Source organism: Oncorhynchus masou, chromosome 13 (genome assembly GCF_036934945.1).
Source record: "Oncorhynchus masou masou isolate Uvic2021 chromosome 13, UVic_Omas_1.1, whole genome shotgun sequence".
Lineage (NCBI taxonomy): Eukaryota > Metazoa > Chordata > Actinopteri > Salmoniformes > Salmonidae > Oncorhynchus > Oncorhynchus masou.
This window is the reverse complement of record NC_088224.1, coordinates 29,171,820-29,190,953: the sequence shown is the minus strand read 5'-3', so window position 1 is coordinate 29,190,953 and position 19,134 is coordinate 29,171,820. Positions and strand designations below refer to the sequence as shown.

The window sequence follows — 19,134 nt, the reverse complement described above, 5'->3', positions numbered from 1 at the left end:
TATACTTGCTTGTTGTCACAAACTGAAATTAGGCGAACTATTCGTATTTTCGTATTTTAGCAACCAGAAAATGGCAGTACAATTTCTGCATCTTTATATATATATATATATATATATATATTTTTTTTTCCCCTTTTCTGGGCTTATGTCTCTCAGACATAGGACAGACACTTAACAAAAAAAAAAACTTCCTATTAATTTATTACTACCTTATGAATCTGTTATTCAATCCATTTCTATGAGCTATTAGCACTAAGGCCCAATTCAATGTTTCATCAAATAATGTGCGTGTGATATATAATACCTAAAGGGGTCCTAATATTCAAGTCGATAAATTATCCTCGGTATGAAAATCTTTTTAAAAAATCCATATGTCAGCTTAATAGAACCCCTCCGCAGGCTTCGACCCTTAAGGATTAAGGTTGGTGTTAAGGTTAGCTAGCATGCTAAGTAGTTGCAAATTAGCAAATTAAGTAACAATACCAAACATAACATATACTAATTTAAGTGTCCCTGATTTTCTTTTACATTACGTCTAGTCAATGAGACCAGCCTGAAGTAAAAATAAGACATGACAATGGTCCCTTCCTTCAAGCAGTACAACTCAAAAAAACATTACAAATAGAATAAATCAAAACATGTCAAACAGTTAAGTCCCTCAGCAAATCTGAAAAGACACCCACCCTCTTCCTACTTGGGAACATAGCCCTGGATGGAATGTATATCTTTAGTTGAAGTCTCAGTTAGAGAGGATGAGAGGAGCTACCAGGGTCCAGAGGTAGAAAGCCAGGCCTATCCAGCGAGAGCCAATCTTCACCCACACAGCTGGCAAACAGCTCTGCATGGCCTGGTATTCTGTGTCAGGTCTGCGGAGACATCAGGACCAATCCAATCAATCACATTTTGTTTACCATCAGAAAAATGCATAGTAGACCATGTGCGATGGATGGAAAATTGGGTCTTCGGAGTACTTTTATCCTGCTGACCTAAAGCCCAGGCATTAGCTTGGGGAGCTGACGCAAGGTCTAGACAACATCAATCACCTCCGTTACACCTGTACACATCCCTACTCCTCTATCCCCTCAGACATAATCTAAGAAAACAGAGCTACTTACTGGTACCAGTTGGTGAGTGTCATCATGATGTAGAGGGAGGCCAGGCACAGGCTGAAGTGGAAGAAGGCGTAAGAGTAGGTGACCCCCTCTTCCTCATTGTCCGCGGCCCATGTGACCCCGGCCTCCCCCGTGGCCGCCTCGTGGTCGTCTGCAGCCAGACCCTGGTCCTCCTCTGTCTGCATCAACCTGTTCACCTGGGTGTTGTTAGTTGAACAGATGCTGCAGGGGAGGAGGGAAAGAGCAGGAAACCCACCAGAAAAAAAGGGAAGTGATGATGTGGACAGGCTCAAATAGTCAGGATTTAATTTGAAACATAGCTCTGAAACAGTGCCTCAAATCCAGTCCTGAGGACCCACAGGCTTGCACATTTACTCTAGCCCAGTACTTCAATCAGGTGTCTATTCTACTGTATTTTAGTCTATGCCGGTCCAACATTACTCATCCAAATATTTATATATTCTTAATTCCTTTAGATGCGAGTATTGTTGTGAAATCGTTAGATATTACTGCACTGTTGGAGCTAGAAACACAAGCATTTCACTACACCCACAATAACATCTGCTAAACATGTATACGTGACCAATAACATTTTGATTTGTCTCTGGTCTGCTACAAAAAGTGCCCGGTCCTGTGGGTCCTCAGGATTGGCGTGAACCCTACTCTAGGTTGCAACTTTATACCTGGCATAGAGAGTGCAGAAGAGGAAGATGACCAGTCCTATGATGCCCACCACTGGACCCCTTGCCCTGGGGCAGGTGTAGGGGTGGAGGTGTTGTGTACCAGACTCAGCAGGCTGGGGTTACACTTGCAGTCTGTAGGGAAAGAGGTATAATATTGTCGTTCTGATGAAGGCCATTGAAAAGACTAAATGGTATGCTTTTAACATAAAGAAAACTACAAATGATCAGCTTTTAATTATGACCTAGTCACATCTATTTGATTTACTTCTCTTGTGATTCTTGGCTGCAACTCTTCTCATGTTGGATGACGTGATCACTGATCATCTTTTGGGTAAAATATGCTTTGTCACGTATACATTTGTTGTTCCAGACTTCCCATCAAGTGATTTCCATGAGTCAGTATGCAGCTACGTGAGTCATAGTTACATCAGGCCATCTTTAATGCATGACCTGAACCATGACTCTTAACCAATGACTGAACAGGGGCATCGGCAGGGTCATGACGAGACTTACTGGGGTTGTTGGTCATGGCGGACCATGTGACATACATGGTGTAGAGGGAGATGAAGGACGCTTGGAGCAGGCCTGACCTGGGCTGGGCCTCCTGGGGGACAATACATAAATTAACACAAAACATCAGTGTCTAACTTTTGTTCAACAACATTCACATGAACAAATAGTTCACCGTGTCATTGTTTAACATTTTGATGATCTTCAAAATTGCAAACATTGCTAATATTGTCACCCCTGAATGAACTTCAGGATGTGTAGGCATTTCAAAGAAAGAGGAACAAGACTGAAACAGCCTGCAAAGAAACACTACACTCAAAACTGCAGGAACTTTCAACAGTGTGCTGGTATCAATCTTTCTTGCGAGACTGAAAACTCACCTGAACTTTGGGCAGGATGGCAACGATGGAGACGATGATGCAGAAGATGAAGTTGAGGCTGATGAAGACCTTGTGTTCAGTGCAGTCGCCTCCCGTGGTGTAATAGACATAGAACACCACCACAGCAGAGAAGGCCAGGACATAGTGCAGCACCATGAAGGAGAGCTGTGGGGAAACAGAAGAATACATCCCATTACAGATGTTAGGAAACATCTTTCCATTACCACTAGGAGAAAACCAGGATAAGGGTCAATTCATTAAATTACACTGAAATTCCTATTTTCTTCAGGAAATTTCAGTTTAATTCCAGAAAAGACCGAATAAATGAGTTAGACTACAACGTTTTAAATCAGACTGTATTAGCGATCAGTACCTGAGAACCAGCACTTGCCATTTCCCTCAGTGTTCTCCAGCCAGGACTGGTACCAGGTGTGAGCAAAGTCCACGAGCAGGATCAGTTGGATGATGATGAAGAAGGAACCCACCATGCCAAAGTAGAACCACACTTGAACACACAAGGAGAGTTTGTTAAAAGGCAAAATGTGCAAGGTGTGTTTAATTGACTACAAGTTATTGGCAGTGGCAATGCATCACGTGGGCCATTCTGTTATTTAATGTCACAACAATATCAGTTAGCACACATTTTAATAGTATGAAACAAATTGCTTGATCTAAGAAAGCATATGTGCTGACCAGCTGGCAGGTGTCTTCACTGATATTTTCAACATGTCCCTGATTGAGTCTGTAATACCACATGTTTCAAGCAGACCACCATAGTCCCTGTGCCCAAGAACATGAAGGAAACCTGCCCGAAATGACTAAAGACCCGTAGCACTTAAGTCCGTAGCCATGAAGTGATTTGAAAGGCTGGTAATGGCTCACAGCACCATTATCTCAGAAACACTAGACCCACTCCAATTTGCATACCGCCCAAACAGATGATGCAATCTCTATTGCACTCCACACTGCTCTTTCCCACCTGGACAAAAGGAACACCCATGTGAGAATGCTATTCATTGACTACAGCTCAGCGTTCAACACCATAGTGCCCTCAAAGCTCATCACTAAGCTAAGGAGCCTGGGACTAAACACCTCCTTCTGCAACTGGATCCTGGACTTCCTGACGGGCCGTCCCAAGGTGGTGAGGGTAGGTAGCAACACATCTGCACGCTGATCCTCAACACTGGAGCCCCTCAGGGGTGCGTGCTCAGTCCCCTCCTGTACTCCCTGTTCACCCACGACTGCATGGCAAGGCACGAATCCAAAACCATCATTAAGTTTGCTGACGTCAACAACGTTAGGCCTGATCACCGACAACGTTGAGACAGCCTATAGGGAGGAGGTCAGAGACCCACATTTCTATCGACGAGGCTGTAGTGGAGCAGGTTGAGAGCTTCAATTTCCTTGGTGTCCAAGTCACCAACAAACTAGAATGGTCCAAACACACCAAGACAGTTGTGAAGAGGGCACAACAAACACAACACAGGAAACTAAAGATTTGGCAATGGTTTTCAGATCCTCAAAAGGTTCGACAGCTGCAACATCGAGAGCATCCTGAGTGGTTGCATCACTGCCTGGTCTACACCGGCTGTATTTGGCGCATGTGACAAATAAACTTTGATTTGGTCGCTTTCCCATTCCATTGTTGTTTTGGTACATCTTTGTTGAGTAAGGGAGCTTGGTGTCAACTGTGGTGGAGGGGCAGACAGAAAGTACAGAGCGCAGGCGTCGTTAATCTTCTCTGGTTGCGCTGAGGGTGCGTCACCGCAGCACCTGCTGAGCGAGCCAACAAAAGCCCCTAATTGGTGCTCCATTGATTTACAGTAGCCGTGCCCCCCCAAGAAGGCTCATGGTCATTGGCCACAGTCCTATGCCCGGTAACTTTGATTGAACTGATGTGTCAACTTCATAGCTAGCTAGTTGTTTACCACGTCTTCAAGCTAGGGAGCTTAGCTAGCTGAAACATGTCGACTACCTTCGCTATCTCCTAGCAAATGATTTTGAAACTTGACATTACGAAAAAAATGTAGAGAAAATGTCTGTGCCCATTAGCCAGCTACACTTTAAAATATGTCCATCCATTAAAATAAAGCAAGCTGGAAAAGAAGATTCAAATGGAGTGGCTGGTGGTGGATCATGAAACAGTGGCTAACATTACTTTTGAGGTAGGTTAGCTATAATACCCTATAGGCTACATGTCTTATTGTTGATGTCTGATGGCAGACTAATACCCATGGAACCACATGTACAAGAAGGGTTCATTTAAACACCTTTGATGGAACTGTGAAGGTGCAATAGATGAAGCAAGGGAATAGTGTTATAACTTCGTATATCGTTAACCGGGCACCATTTGTAACAGGCAGTCGGAGTCGCGATATTGCAGACCAATTACTAGCTAGTTTACTCACTACCGTGTCCTTCCGTGCAATATGACCTAAAGATATGGGAAGTAGCCGTAAAAAAAAACCTAAACCAAATGTTATAGCGTTTGTGTGTGGCTCAAAATTCCTATCCGCGCTAATAGCGTTTCAATCGGTGACGTCACTCGCTCTGAGACCATGAAGTAGTTATCCCCCTTGCTCTGCAAGGTCCGGACTTTTGTGGAGCGATGGGTAACGATGCTTCGAGAGTGGCTGTTGTCGATGTGTGCAGAGGGTCCCTGGTTCCAGCCCAGGTAGGGACAAGGAGAGGGACGGAAGCAATACTGTTACACATTCAATGTGTAGCCAGTGTTGTGTACTGGTTTCGATGCATTTGAGCTTTGGTGATATAATTTTCCCCACCAAGATTTGAATGTTAAAAATCGCCACTGGTTATTGGGGTTTAGAGGAAAATATTTCAATAAAAAACATGAGCTGGCGCCCACCCAGATAATGATTTAATGTAGAGGTGCTGATCTTGGCTTTGGCACCCCCCCCTTGGGTTGTGCCGTGGCGGAGATCTTTGTGGCGGAGATCTGGGTTGGCGCCCCCCCCCCCCTGGGTTGTGCCGTGGCGGAGATCTTTGTGGGCTATACTCGGCCTTGTCTCAGGATGGTAAGTTGGTGGTTGACGATATCCCTCTAGTGGTGTGGGGGCTGTGCTTTGACAAAGTGGGTGGGGTTATATTCTTCCCGTTTGCCCTGTCCGGGGGTATCATCGGATGGGGCCACAGTGTCTCCTGACGCCTCCTGTCTCAGCCTCCAGTATTTATGCTGCAGCAGTTTGTGTCGGGGGGCTAGGGTCAGTTTGTTATATCTGGAGTACTTCTCCTGTCTTATCTGGTGTCCTGTGTGAATTTAAGCATGCCCTCTCTAATTCTCTCTCTCTCTGAGGACCTGAGCCCTAGGACCATGCGTCAGGACTACCTGGCATGATGACTCCTTGCTGTCCCCAGTCCACCTGGTCGTGCTGCTGCTCCAGTTTCAACTGTTCTGCCTTATTATTGGACCATGCTGGTCATTTATGAACATTTGAACATCTTGGCCATGTTCTGTTATAATCTCCACAAGGCACAACGAGAAGAGGACTGGCCACCCCACATAGCCTGGTTCCTCTCTAGGTTTCTTCCTAGGTTTTGGCCTTTCTAGGGAGTTTTTCCTAGCCACCGTGCTTCTACACCTGCATTGCTTGCTGTTTGGGGTTTTAGGCTGAGTTTCTGTACAGCACTTTGAGATATCAGCTGATGTACGAAGGGCTATATAAAGACATTTGATTTCATTAACGGTGAATAAACTGTAAGCTATAAAAACAATGGAGAGTTGCACACTCCATATGAATAATCTCCCAGTAATTTATTGGGTAAAAAACAACCAATGTTGCAGCATCATTGTGCCTTTTTCAGGGTGAAGAAAATATGTAATATCGTAGTACTGGTGTATACCTGTGTTGAATGTCCCGCCTGGAATGAAGAAGGCTCCTACAGTTATCCCCACTAGTACGAGGAACTTGAAGAACCAGAATCTGAGAGGACAAAGCCACAAGCATTCATTCAATAAAACCACCTCATACAAAAACAGGTCCCGTGTCTGTGCGCCATAAAAAATAGACTGGTCATTATTTTGGGCAGTATCATCCTTTAAAAAACCTTCTGTATGTAAAATAGTGTAAAATTTTCCAAGAAAATTTGGAAAGTAAATAAATGTGACTCTGGATGACAACATGTGGTTGTTTCCAACATTAGTGCTTTTTTCCTAAAGTTAAAACTGCTTCATGTTTTGTTTCCTTGCCATGACACTAACGAGTATTGGGATACTGGTTTTGTCCTAGCCCTAATATTTTATGCTAGTATGTAAATGATAGGAGAATTATGTTCTCAAGGTACATAACCCAATTTAATTATATTACTCTCAGTCTGCAGACCAGAATGTGTAAGATCCTGGTCGAATGAAAGAGATGGAGGCCCAACTAAAATAGTCAAAAAGGTTTATTCACGGGAACGTTCTAAAGTCAAGAATACAAAACTCATTTTATACTGACTTCTCACACCCACACAAACATGTCCTGCTACGCACACACTGTCTGTCTCACTACCCAGCCGACAGAGATTAGTGACATTGTCCTTGAGACGTACTCCCCGTTCTCTCCCAAATCTCTAGTCAGGTCGGCACCAAGCTCAGACAGTCTGTGTTTAAAATACCATAAAGACATATTTTTTACCCTAATTCTGACTAGGACAACACATTTATTGATTATGATTTTATACATACTAATCAATTCCATACAATTATATGTTTCAGGGCGGAATATTCTAATCATTCAATTAACAGACAATTCTCACCTATAAACAAATAAGAGTATGGAGAATGTGGCACTGCCCTGGCCTGGCCAGCAGAGGGCAACATTGTGTCCCTGAAGATCACCATCCACTACTATAAAAAGGTCAGCCACATACCTGTTCTGTAGGGAGGCTCGGGGGTCCTTGCTGCTGCGAACGCGTTTCATGATGGAGAACAGGGAAAAGAAGCAGACCATGGCAAAGCACATGCGATACACAGACTTGTAGTCCACGATGACATCACAGTTCACCTTGTTCTCCATGCCTGGCATGGGTATGGAGGTTCCACCCACACAGAACCCAGGTATCTGATAGATCAGTAAAGAAACAGTAGGAATAGAACCAACAATGTTCATTGACGACAGCATCAAAACATTTTTCAACCACTGGGCCATCTTCACCAGCTTGTGTGACCAACTGGGTTCGAATTAGGGTCTCCTGCGAACCACAATCCTGTTAACCCGCTGAGCTAAAGTCTTGGAATTAGTTCAGGGAGCTAACACAAATATATAGGTCTCTGGCAACTCTACTCATCAAGCAACTAAGACCAGGGTTGTGTGGTGGTACCTTCCTGAGCCGAGTCTCCATGCCAGGTAGGATCATGATGACAGAGACCAAGGTCCCCAGCAGCAGCAGGAAGGAGAAGGCCAGCCGGGACACAGTGGAGTTGTAGGTGGAGGGACAGCATCCTGACTGCTGCCAGGAGGAGGGAGGTGAGGGAGAGAGGGGATAAGAAATAGGACTGCACAGACTAGTCGTTTTTGGTATACCAGAGGGAGAAGGCATGAGGGGGCAGATGAGCTAATGAAGCAAACGCATGCATGGTGTGTGTGCACAACAAAAGTACTGTGTGCGACAGCCAGTTATTGTTAAGGCAACCATAGTGTTTCCCAGCCAAACGAGCCCAGACAACTGAAGGTAGTCAGGCCAGTTACAATGACAAGGGCTGCCAGTCATACGGTTAGAGTACAGCAACGAACACAGCCCCCTGCCTGATGTGCCCTTTCTCAACCTATAGTTTTACATGATTCCAGGTCTTCCCTCTAACTACCACCTCCTCAAATATGCGTCGGTGGAGATCCAAGATCCCTTTCAGATGTGCTTTGAGAAGAACCAAGGATGGGAGGAATCGGGACTGATGAATTGAAAAAGAGCAAGCAAACATCTATGCAGTGACACTGCCCATCCCACCTGAGCGCTTGAGGATCTGCAGAGAAGTGAAATCTCGAAATATACACTAGAAAAGCATCCTGTCAACTGTTTATTTTTAGCAAACTTAAACATGTCAATATTAACAAATTCAGACAAACTGAACAAGTTAGTCACGTGATTAACAGATATGGAAATATCCCTGAACAGGGGGGAGGGGGTCAAAAATCAGAAGTCATTACATGGTGTGGCCACCAGCTGCATAAAGTACTGCAGTGCAGCTCCTCAGACTGCAGTAGGTTTGCTCAGAGATGTTGCCCCACTCTTCCAGGGTCCCTAAAAAAGGATTCTTTTTTTAGGTGTGCCAAGCTTGTAGCATTCAAGACAACTAAAGCAGTAATTGCTACACAAGGTGCAACCAAGTACTAGGTAAAGGGTCTGAAGTTATGTAAATGTGATTACATTTGCTTGGTCATGGGTTATTGTGTAGATTGAGGGGAGAAATCATTTTAGATAAGGCTGGAATGTAATTTGTGGTCTGAATACCATCTGCACCGTAACCCCCAAAGAACATGTTCTGAAACACTTAAGTGGACATTCCCTTAAAAGTAATGTTTCAGTTTCCAATTATGCACTACATGCTGGAGTAAACACAGAAGTTCATTGTCAAGGTATCTTCAAATAATTTATTCTTCAAGGTTAACAGTCATCTCTTGTGTTCATTGTTTTTGGAGTTCTGATGAGAGCATGTCTCCTTAGTGTTGTGGTACAGTGGTAGTCCCTTCACTGTTTGAGTGCCCCTTTTCAGCATTGTTCACCTCACCAGGAGCAGTTGTGGTGCCGAGGTCACTTGGTTGTAGGGTCGTCAGGAGTGAGACAAAATGGGGCCACCACAGCATTCTATCAACAGAAAAGAGTTAGTGGATAGGAAAGGGCCATAACTGCTATATGAAACCACATCTGACATGTACAAGTGATACTGGCAATTGCAGTGTGCTGGTCAAGATTAATTGGGATGAGTCTTGTCCTGGAGGCAGAATTGAACGATTCCAGCTAGGTGTGCCAGCTGTAAAGTCAAAATTAAGTTAGTAAATTATGACTAAAGTGCATTTGTTAAGGTTAGGCATGGTTAAGGTTAGATTGATTGTGGCTGTGCCAGTGAGTGATCACTGCAGAGCCAAGTCATCCCAATAAAAGCTGACCTGCTTGCCATAATGCAGCGTACCATGATCCCAGACATACCCTTTCAATGAGTTGCAATTGTATAGAGATCCTTGTCCTCTCCAAGGTCTCCAATGGGCTCAGGTGTAGGATTCAACTCACGGTCTGGGGTGGGCTCCAGCTCTGAGAACAGACCATTTAGCACAGAACCTACATGCAATTATCACATGTAAACAAACATCAGTTCCTGCCTGATGAACCCAGTATATATATATTTCAGAGCTAACGAACCCATGCTTGTTGGGCCTGACCCTCGGGGCCCACCCACATTTTGGGCAAATTATTTAATTTAACAGCCAGTGTTGGCAGAACTGCTAGAGTGTATGGATATGAAAAGACAAGTGTCTGAAATGGCACCCTATTCCCTGTAGTGCACTACCTTTGACCAGCGCCTCATGGTCAAGAAATCCTGTTGGGAGGCAGAGGAACTAAGTTACTAGTTAACTAAAATAGAAAATAGTAGCTAGCAAGACTGAGCAGAGGTTATTTTTAATGACTGCATTTTGAGAGTGGGTAGTTTGCGTCAAATGCCTTGACTAAAAACTGCAAAGGCATTACCTGCAAAGTTGCGTTGCATAGCATAAAGTTCTGGCATGTCTGCCTCATGATTTGTTGGGAGAGTGTTCTGCTTGAAGGACCCCCCCCCCCTTAAAGAATGTCATTGAAACCAGACCCTAGTCAATGCTGTTGCCTAGATGCACTACAAGGATTAAGGGCATGCAATTTCAGACAGTCAAATTACCCCTCTTCCAACGACTGCCAGGTGATAAGGGCCTCCTGTCCTCAGTTGGAGAAGGGAAGCCATATATAGCGATACCTTCCTCGTCGTTGGAGATAAAGGTGTCCTCTGTTTGGTTGTAACCATTATGGGGCCCAGAGTAACATCCTGGTTCCATACTAAAATAACACATTTTCATTAATCACTGGCAAGGTTACCTTCTCACATTTGCAGTACAGACAATTTTTACTTAGTCTTTTGTAAAATCCCATATTGAAGGTACAAAACACCTCCCCTTGGACACTTCTGCAGTGCATTTTGAGAAGGAAAGAGGAATTAAGATACTGCACCTTTCTTGGACTTCATCCCACTCCGCCAATGGTCGCCAGTGGCTTGAGGATTGATGCGGTAGCCACGAGGTTGGCTACCGCCTTGTCTTGGACTGAGGGGATATCGTGCTGGATCGTGATCAACCCCCTTCTGGCTATTCAGGCTTGGACAACGGCCACATTGCAAATCATTTGAGTCGGCAGACCTCCATCTGAAATGTGTAGAAGACACTCATGGACCAAGACATTTGAACAAATCCGATTGGTTATTCCAGTAGATAGCTACTCTTACTGGGCTGTGACCTAAGGAAATAAGTCAGATCTCACACCTGCCATTAGTGAAGGAGCATGCCTTGTTGCTAGGCTCTGCATGGTCCATGACAGGGATTGCCATAAGGTGGCATATGATGTATAGCTGTAGAAACACAACAGGATGAGCAAAACAAAGATGTAGAAACCCAGTAGCCTACATCACAGCTATAAGTTATGTACCCATAATGCTCCACAACATCTGGTACTGCCCTCACCTCTGCCCTGTTCTCCTGGTAGAACCTAAAGGCATCAATGTGGAACTGGAGCTTGTCATCCTGGGTTCTATGCATGAACCCAGAGTTGGAGCCAGGCAGCTGGGAATCCACCAAGCACCTGTAGGGGAGATATATATAAACAGGGACAGCCCATAGAGCAGACTCATCTTTAGATCTGTGCCATTACAGCATGGGCATTGAGGCTACAACCCATAGAAGTCCCCACCCAGTTGACTACTTTAAAATGGTGCCATCATGGTGGAAGCCCTCAATGGCACTGCTCTTGACAAGACTGCCTTTTGACTTCAAAAGGCCTCCATCATTCCCTACGGGCCAGCCAGAGAATATTCATTCTAGGTAGCAGATTTAGTTTAGGCAGTTCCCTCTTGCTTACCCATCATGCTCAATGAAGACGTATCTGGGGAAAGAGTTATTGTCTGGGTCCAGTGTGGCCACGCAGCTGCTAACAAAGACCCTGAGCCTGGAGTGGTGAGCTACCCTGACAGACGCCTCAATGTTGATGGGATCGCCCAGGAAGTAGACTCCAGAACCCCGCTCATAGAGCCAGTCACCTGGGCAGAAATGACAGAAGGTTATCCCAATTGACTAAAGGAACTTTACATTATTCCTTATAGTCCAAGGCCATTACATGTCAGTTCCTTCTAAAAAGAGGATTCATCAAAATGTGAATCAAGTCACTGGTCTAGAAATGCATTTCAGCGACAACTGACTCCACAAATGCGTTCTCCGTTAACAGGTGTTCAGAGATACAGATAGCCAGAGGTGTACCTGTGCTAATTGCTATACGGTTTACATTAATAAGCACAGTAACATGAAAATGTCAGTGTGGGAAACCTAATCCTATAAAATAGCGCTTTAAACTACCCTGGACAGAATATTATAGTCAATAGGCGCTAATAGTTAGCATCTATGAATGGGTTAAAAGTTCCATTGAGGAGTTTGTAAACAGGTCCATAGTTAGTAGGCTAATTGTTTAACGTTGCAGATAGAAACGTCAATAATTAAAGTGATGTCTGATGAGATTCTATATTTAGCATGTCCAAGGATCATTTGTGCTCCACCATCCAAGCTTCTGGGAGAGCACAATGGTCTCCTAATCATCTGAACTTTCAACAAGGTTGTGCCCTGCTCAACACAGCCCAGAATGTATATACCCACTTGTCATAAGCTTCAAGGAAAACTGCAGGTTGTCTTCGGCAGACACTGTGGCGCTGAAGGGGATCCAGGTCGGCTGGAGAGGGGCACTGTCTGAACTGTACTTCCTGAAACAGAAAGTACAGAGTCTGGCAAGCAAACCAATAGGGACACAGTAGTCATGATCATTTAACAGTATAACCTAAACTCACCTTTCATAATGACAAGCAATTGGGATTACAGCACCATCCATTCGAATAACCCCATCTGGTGTGGCTCTGGGTGTATATCTGAGGAGGTTCGTATAGATCATGGAGTCTTTGTTCATCTGTGGATTCACAAAGTAGAAATTAAACAGGAGGTTGTTTTAAGAAGTCAGCTACTGAAACATTCACCATAATTACCAAACGCTTGGTTCCACAGTCTGATAGCGCTGCAAATATTCTGTATTCATCTCCGGCTGCTGATGCTGTAGCCCTGCAGGTCTCTTGGTCCTGTTCAACTCCAAGTCGCAGGTCATCCATGTCAATAAGAATACCGAGTTTAAACAGATCAGCCTTCACAACTATCTCCATGTAGTCTGAATGGCACTTCACATTGACCGTTTCCACTCGAACTGGTCTGGAAACTGTTTGTTGGGGAAGTTGAAGCTGTTTAAAAGGTAGACGATCCCCAAACTGTGGCAGTCGGCTTGGAAGTTGTTGCATTGTGCCAGTGCTGTAAGTAAGTGAAAAAGTAGGAGATATTAAGTTTCCCACTAGTAAAAACAGAACTAACTGCTTTGGAAATAGCCAGAGTGTGTTTGCCATTATGAGTCCCATGCCAACAACTAATGTGAACCTGTAAATTAGAGGGCAATGTGCCTCTGCTATACTACAATTGATGAAACTGAGGTAGCTTTTAACAACCTTGCAGGCTGCAAACCTGGGCTAGATTGGGCCCTAATTGGGCTTTGCATCTGATTAGTCAAACTATTTGCATGCATGTTCAGCGCGTTCCTCTGCCCAGCTGATGCATACCAGAACGTACAAAGCCTGAGTAGGTATTTCACGTATCAGCAAACACATCATATGTTATAGAAATCTGTCAGTCGATGACACCGTTGATGACATGTCACGCAAACATTGGATGCATGCATGCAACTTCTGAGCAGGGGAAAGCGACCATTACGCTTGGATCACACCAACAGTATTCCTGCATTTTGGTACACGAGAATTACATTAATTTCCAATGAAATGCTGCGTTTGCCTTGCAGAGACACTGTATGCATAGACGGCTTGACAGAAATGGTAACAGGAGGTGAATGTTGAATTTTTGTTGCATACATATCCAGATGATGCTGCGTAGTGTTTTTTGCAAAAACACAGTCGGTGTGTTGGAAGCTTCTGTGATGTTCCACATTTGCCGAGGTCGCGCTCAAACATAGCAACCAATGGTTGATACAGGCTAACACGTTATCGACTGTGCCGTTTTGGCACCAGTTGGTTATAATGTATGTGGTTCGTTGTTAGGTAAAATACCTATCCAGGCGCTGTAACGCTTCGAACACACCGACTGTGTCATTGCGTTTCGGTACACCAGAAGTACATTCATTTCCAATGGACTGCTGCATTTGCCTTAGCGTTGCAGAGGCAGTTGCAGTGCGTTCTGTGTGGCAAATCGAACGTATGCATCAAATTGTATGTGTAGACTTGACAGAAAGTAGCAAAATATGAATGTAGATTTATTTTTTGCACACATATTCAGTAAAAATGTGGGATTACATAAAAACAGTTTGATTGCATAATTTCTTCACATTTTTTATTAATTTATTTGCCAAGTATATTATTTATTCGATGACATCCACACATGAATTGTGATAGCCATTGTATAATTTTCCTCCAAAATGCAGTTTTGGAGCGAAATGCAATTATAAATAGTCAAGATAGCAGAGTAGGCTCTTTCAACAATGAGACCAACGTTGAGGAAGGTGGTCTTGATCGCGGTATTGGGCCGGGACCAGCCCCGCCGAAAGCGCAGGTCTGTGTTGGTCCAGATATGGTTAAAGTCCCGAAAGCAGGCAGGGGAGTTCCACCGTCTAATTCAAGAGCTTCGACTGTTTGGACAGGAATTCCGAAGCTACTTTCGTCTGGACCGAAGCCAGTTGGATCACCTGCTCCAGATGGTTGGAGCCAGGATCACCCGGATGGATACCAACTACCGGGAGTCCATTAGCCCAGTTGAACGCCTGGCGATTTGTCTCCGGTAAGCTATATTCTAGTACATTTTTAAAGCCTTTGATACCATAATTGATTGATATTTGATACATTGTTTTTATGTGCAACCTAGCTAGCTAAAGGGCTCTAGTTAATAGTCCCTATTTGACATCAGATGTACTTTTCCAGAATGTTCATTGGGACTATAACTTTTCCCAAATTTGGTTTATAATCCTTTTTTAATTATGCAATGTTACCAAATGAAAAGAAAGGTGCCTTCTGCTCTGATGAAGGTAGGCTAGTCTTCTCCAGGACCCATTGTTGTCCAAGACAGTTGCAGTCATTCATTACATTCTTATTGGACTCACATACACTCTTAGAGAGAAAGGTTCCAGAAGTGTCCTTCTGCTTTCCCCATAGGATAACCAATAGGGTTATACTTGGAACCTAAAAGGGATCTCCTATGGGGACAGCCAGAGAACCCTTTTAAGTAGATAGTACCATTCTTTCTAAGAGTAGAGTTGGCCTGGACTACAGTTTATTGATATAGTCATAGACTGAATTGTACTGTTTCAAGGCATTGTTAATGATGGTTGATGAGTAGTACAATATAATTAGTAAATCATAATAAACTGTAATGAGGTAGCTATATGAGTAGATATAATATGTGGGTGGAATTCAAGTTATACACAATATTGATCATTATTTTGAATTATATTTTAGATTCTTGGCAACAGGGGACTCCTACAGGACCATAGTATTCAGCTTCTGAGTTGGATGGTCCACGGTGGCAGGCATCGTCCCCTCTGTGGCACAAGCCTTTTGGGTCTGTCTGGATGGTGAATACATGCCTGTCCCTGAGGAGGAAGACTGGAGGGTCATTGCTGCCGAGTTACTGGAGAGGTGGAATTTCACACCACACCAAACTGGAAGTCTTCCGACTAGCTTGGAAAGACAGTACCGTGCAGTACCGAAGAGCCCTTACTGCTGCTCGATCATCCTATTTTTCCAACTTAATTGAGGAAAATAAGAACAATCCGAAATAGCTTTTTGATACTGTCGCAAAGCTATCTAAAAAGCAGCATTCCCCGAGAGAGGATGGCTTTCACTTCAGCAGGGATAAATTCATGAACTTCTTTGAGGAAAAGATCATGATTATTAGAAAGCAAATTACAGACTCCTCTTTTAATCTTCGTATTCCTTCAAAGCTCAGTTGTCCTGAGTCGGCACAACTCTGCCAGGACCTAGGATCAAGAGAGATGCTCAAGTGTTTTAGTACTACATCTCTTGACACAATGATGAAAATAATCATGGCCTCTAAACCTTCAAGCTGCATACTGGACCATATTCCAACTAAACTACTGAAAGAGCTGCTTCCTGTGCTTGGCCCTCCTATGTTGAACATAATAAATGTCTCTCTATCCACCGGATGTGTACCAAACTCACGAAAAGTGGCAGTAATAAAGCCTCTCTTGAAAAAGCCAAACCTTGACCCAGAAAATATGAAAAACTATCGGCCTATATCGAATCTTCCATTCTTCTCAATTTATTTCCGAAAAGGCTGTTGCGCAGCAACTCACTGCCTTCCTGAAGACAAACAATGTATAGAAATGCTTCAGTCTGGTTTTGGACCCCATCATAGCACTGAGACTGCACTTGTGAAGGTGGTAAATGACCTTTTAATGGCATCAGACCGAGGCTCTGCATCTGTCCTCGTGCTCCTAGACCTTAGTGCTGCTTTTGATACCATCGATCAACACATTCTTTTGGAGAGATTGGAAACTCAAATTGGTCTCCACGAACAAGTTCTGGCCTGGTTTAGATATTATCTGTCGGAAAGATATCAGTTTGTCTCTGTGAATGGTTTGTCCTCTGACAAATCAACTGTAAATTTCGGTGTTCCTCAAGGTTCCGTTTTAGGACCACTATTGTTTTCACTATATATTTTACCTCTTGGGGATGTCATTCGAAAACATAATGTTAACTTCCACTGCTATGCGGATGACACACAGCTGTACATTTCAATGAAACATGGTGAAGCCCCAAAATTGCCCTCGCTAGAAGCATGTGTTTCAGACATAAGGAAGTGGATGGCTGCAAACTTTCTACTTTTAAACTCGGACAAAACAGAGATGCTTGTTCTAGGTCCCAAGAAACAAAGAGATCTTCTGTTGAATCTGACAATTAATCTTAATGGTTGTACAGTCGTCTCAAATAAAACTGTGAAGGACCTCGGCGTTACTCTGTACCCTGATCTCTCTTTTGAAGAACATATCAAGACCATTTCAAGGACAGCTTTTTTCCATCTACGTAACATTGCAGAAATCAGAGACTTTCTGTCCAAAAATGATGCATAAAAATGAATCCATGCTTTTGTCACTTCTAGGTTAGACTACTGCAATGCTCTACTTTCCGGCTACCCGGATAAAGCACTAAATAAACTTCAGTTAGTGCTAAATACGGCTGCTAGAATCCTGACTAGAACCACATTTTTGTATCATATTAGTCCAGTGCTAGCCTCCCTACACTGGCTTCCTGTCAAGGCAAGGGCTGATTTCAAGGTTTTACTGCTAACCTACAAAGCATTACATGGGCTCGCTCCTACCTATCTCTCTGATTTGGTCCTGCCGTACATACCTACACGTACGCTACGGTCACAAGACGCAGGCCTCCTAATTGTCCCTAGAATTTCTAAGCAAACAGCTGGAGGCAGTGCTTTCTCCTATAGAGCTCCATTTTTATGGAACGGTCTGCCTACCCATGTAAGAGACGCAAACTCGGTCTCAACCTTTAAGTCTTTACTGAAGACTCATCTCTTCAGTGGGTCATATGATTGAGTGTAGTCTGGCCCAGGAGTGGGAAGGTGAACGGAAAGGCTCTGGAGCAACGAACCGCCCTTGCTGTCTCTGCCTGGCCGGTTCCCCTCTTTCCACTGGGATTCTCTGCCTCTAACCCTATTACAGGGGCTGAGTCACTGGCTTACTGGCGCTCTTTCATACCGTCCCTAGGAGGGGTGCGTCACTTGAGTGGGTTGAGTCACTGATGTGATCTTCCTGTCTAGGTTGGCACCCCCCTCTTGGGTTGTGCCGTGGCGGAGATCTTTGCGGGCTATACTCGGCCTTGTCTCAGGATGGTAAGTTGGTGGTTGAAGATATCCCTCTAGTGGTGTGGGGGCTGTGCTTTGGCAAAGTGGGTGGGGTTATATCCTTCCTGTTTGGCCCTGTCCGGGGGTGTCCTCGGATGGGGCCACAGTGTCACCTGACCCCTCCTGTCTCAGCCTCCAGTATTTATGCTGCAGTAGTTTGTGTCGGGGGGCTAGGGTCAGTTTGTTATATCTGGAGTACTTCTCCTGTCCTATTCGGTGTCCTGTGTGAATTTAAGTGTGCTCTCTCTAATTCTCTCTTTCGGAGGACCTGAGCCCGAGGACCATGCCTCAGGACTACCTGACATGATGACTCCTTGCTGTCCCCAGTCCACCTGGCCGTGCTGCTGCTCCAGTTTCAACTGTTCTGCCTTATTTAACCATGCTGGTCATGTTCTGTTATAACCTCCACCCGGCACAGCCAGAAGAGGACTGGCCACCCCACATAGCCTGGTTCCTCTCTGTTTCTTCCTAGGGAGTTTTTCCTAGCCACTTTGCTTCTACACCTGCATTGCTTGCTGTTTGAGGTTTTAGGCTGGGTTTCTGTACAGCACTGAGATATCAGCTGATGTACGAAGGGCTATATAAATTTGATTTGAAGTCTATGGGTCTTGTCGGTGACAAGTTTTTGACAACTGTAGCATTGTAGCTAAACCTATTCCTTTCCCTAACCTGCCACGTTAATTCACCATGTTAATTATTCGAACCTGCAATGTAAACAAACCATTAATATTGGTTTCTTTGATACCAAGTTGCTTTCAAATCCCGACCTCGACGCAAGTAGGAATTAGGAAATAAACATACCAGAGGCACAGGACCGAGTACCGGCTATGTTCGGAGAAAATAATTTGTGAAACCACACTGTCTGCAGTTCTGCACATTAATGTTCAAATTATTTAGTATAGCCTATGCCCTATGAAAAGTCTTCAGCATCCTAAATATTACCGCAGATGCAGTTGGTGTGAACCTGGGGGCAGAATGGGAACAGGGGCGGAGCCAGAGGGGTGGACACCACTGACATCTCATTTCACCTCTTGAAAGAATCAAGAGAATTTCCACAATTGCTGAAATCAGAAGTTAGTTAAGGTTTCCTGAACAACTTATGAAAGTTGCGTCACTGTAAGACATTTGGCTCCATTAACAGATCGGTTCCCAAGTCAGCCTAACATTCTCTTCATATGTGCTATTAATACACGCAGTGTCGTGTATACTGTAACTAGTAGGCTACAGCTGTCAGTGTTCAGCAAGTTAACATTCA

General features: G+C 44.1%; 1 protein-coding gene and 1 pseudogene across 1 annotated transcript; both read right to left on the bottom strand.

Moving 5' to 3' along the window:
* Positions 1-727: 727 nt before the first annotated feature.
* LOC135553306 (serine incorporator 1-like) lies at positions 728-8,226 on the bottom strand (annotated as a pseudogene).
* A 2,638-nt stretch (positions 8,227-10,864) lies between these two features.
* Positions 10,865-13,246, bottom strand: LOC135553304 (zona pellucida sperm-binding protein 3-like). Its single transcript, XM_064985470.1, has 7 exons — positions 12,944-13,246; positions 12,752-12,867; positions 12,564-12,667; positions 11,779-11,956; positions 11,385-11,502; positions 11,187-11,272; positions 10,865-11,069 (listed from the first exon to the last, which is right to left on the bottom strand). The coding sequence occupies exons 1-7, from the start codon at positions 13,244-13,246 to the stop codon at positions 10,865-10,867; spliced, it is 1,110 nt and encodes a 369-aa protein (XP_064841542.1).
* Between the last annotated feature and the right edge of the window lie 5,888 nt (positions 13,247-19,134).

Excerpts from the sequence above, each read along its gene's own strand:
- LOC135553304 (XM_064985470.1), bottom strand. The coding sequence starts at position 13,246 with ATGCAACAACTTCCAAGCCGACTGCCACAGTTTGGGGATCGTCTACCT. Across the intron at positions 11,957-12,563 it reads TTCCTTGAAGCTTATGACAA|GTGACTGGCTCTATGAGCGG; the intron begins GTGGGTATATAC and ends ATTTCTGCCCAG. Across the intron at positions 11,503-11,778 it reads GTCTTCATTGAGCATGATGG|GTGCTTGGTGGATTCCCAGC; the intron begins GTAAGCAAGAGG and ends TCTCCCCTACAG.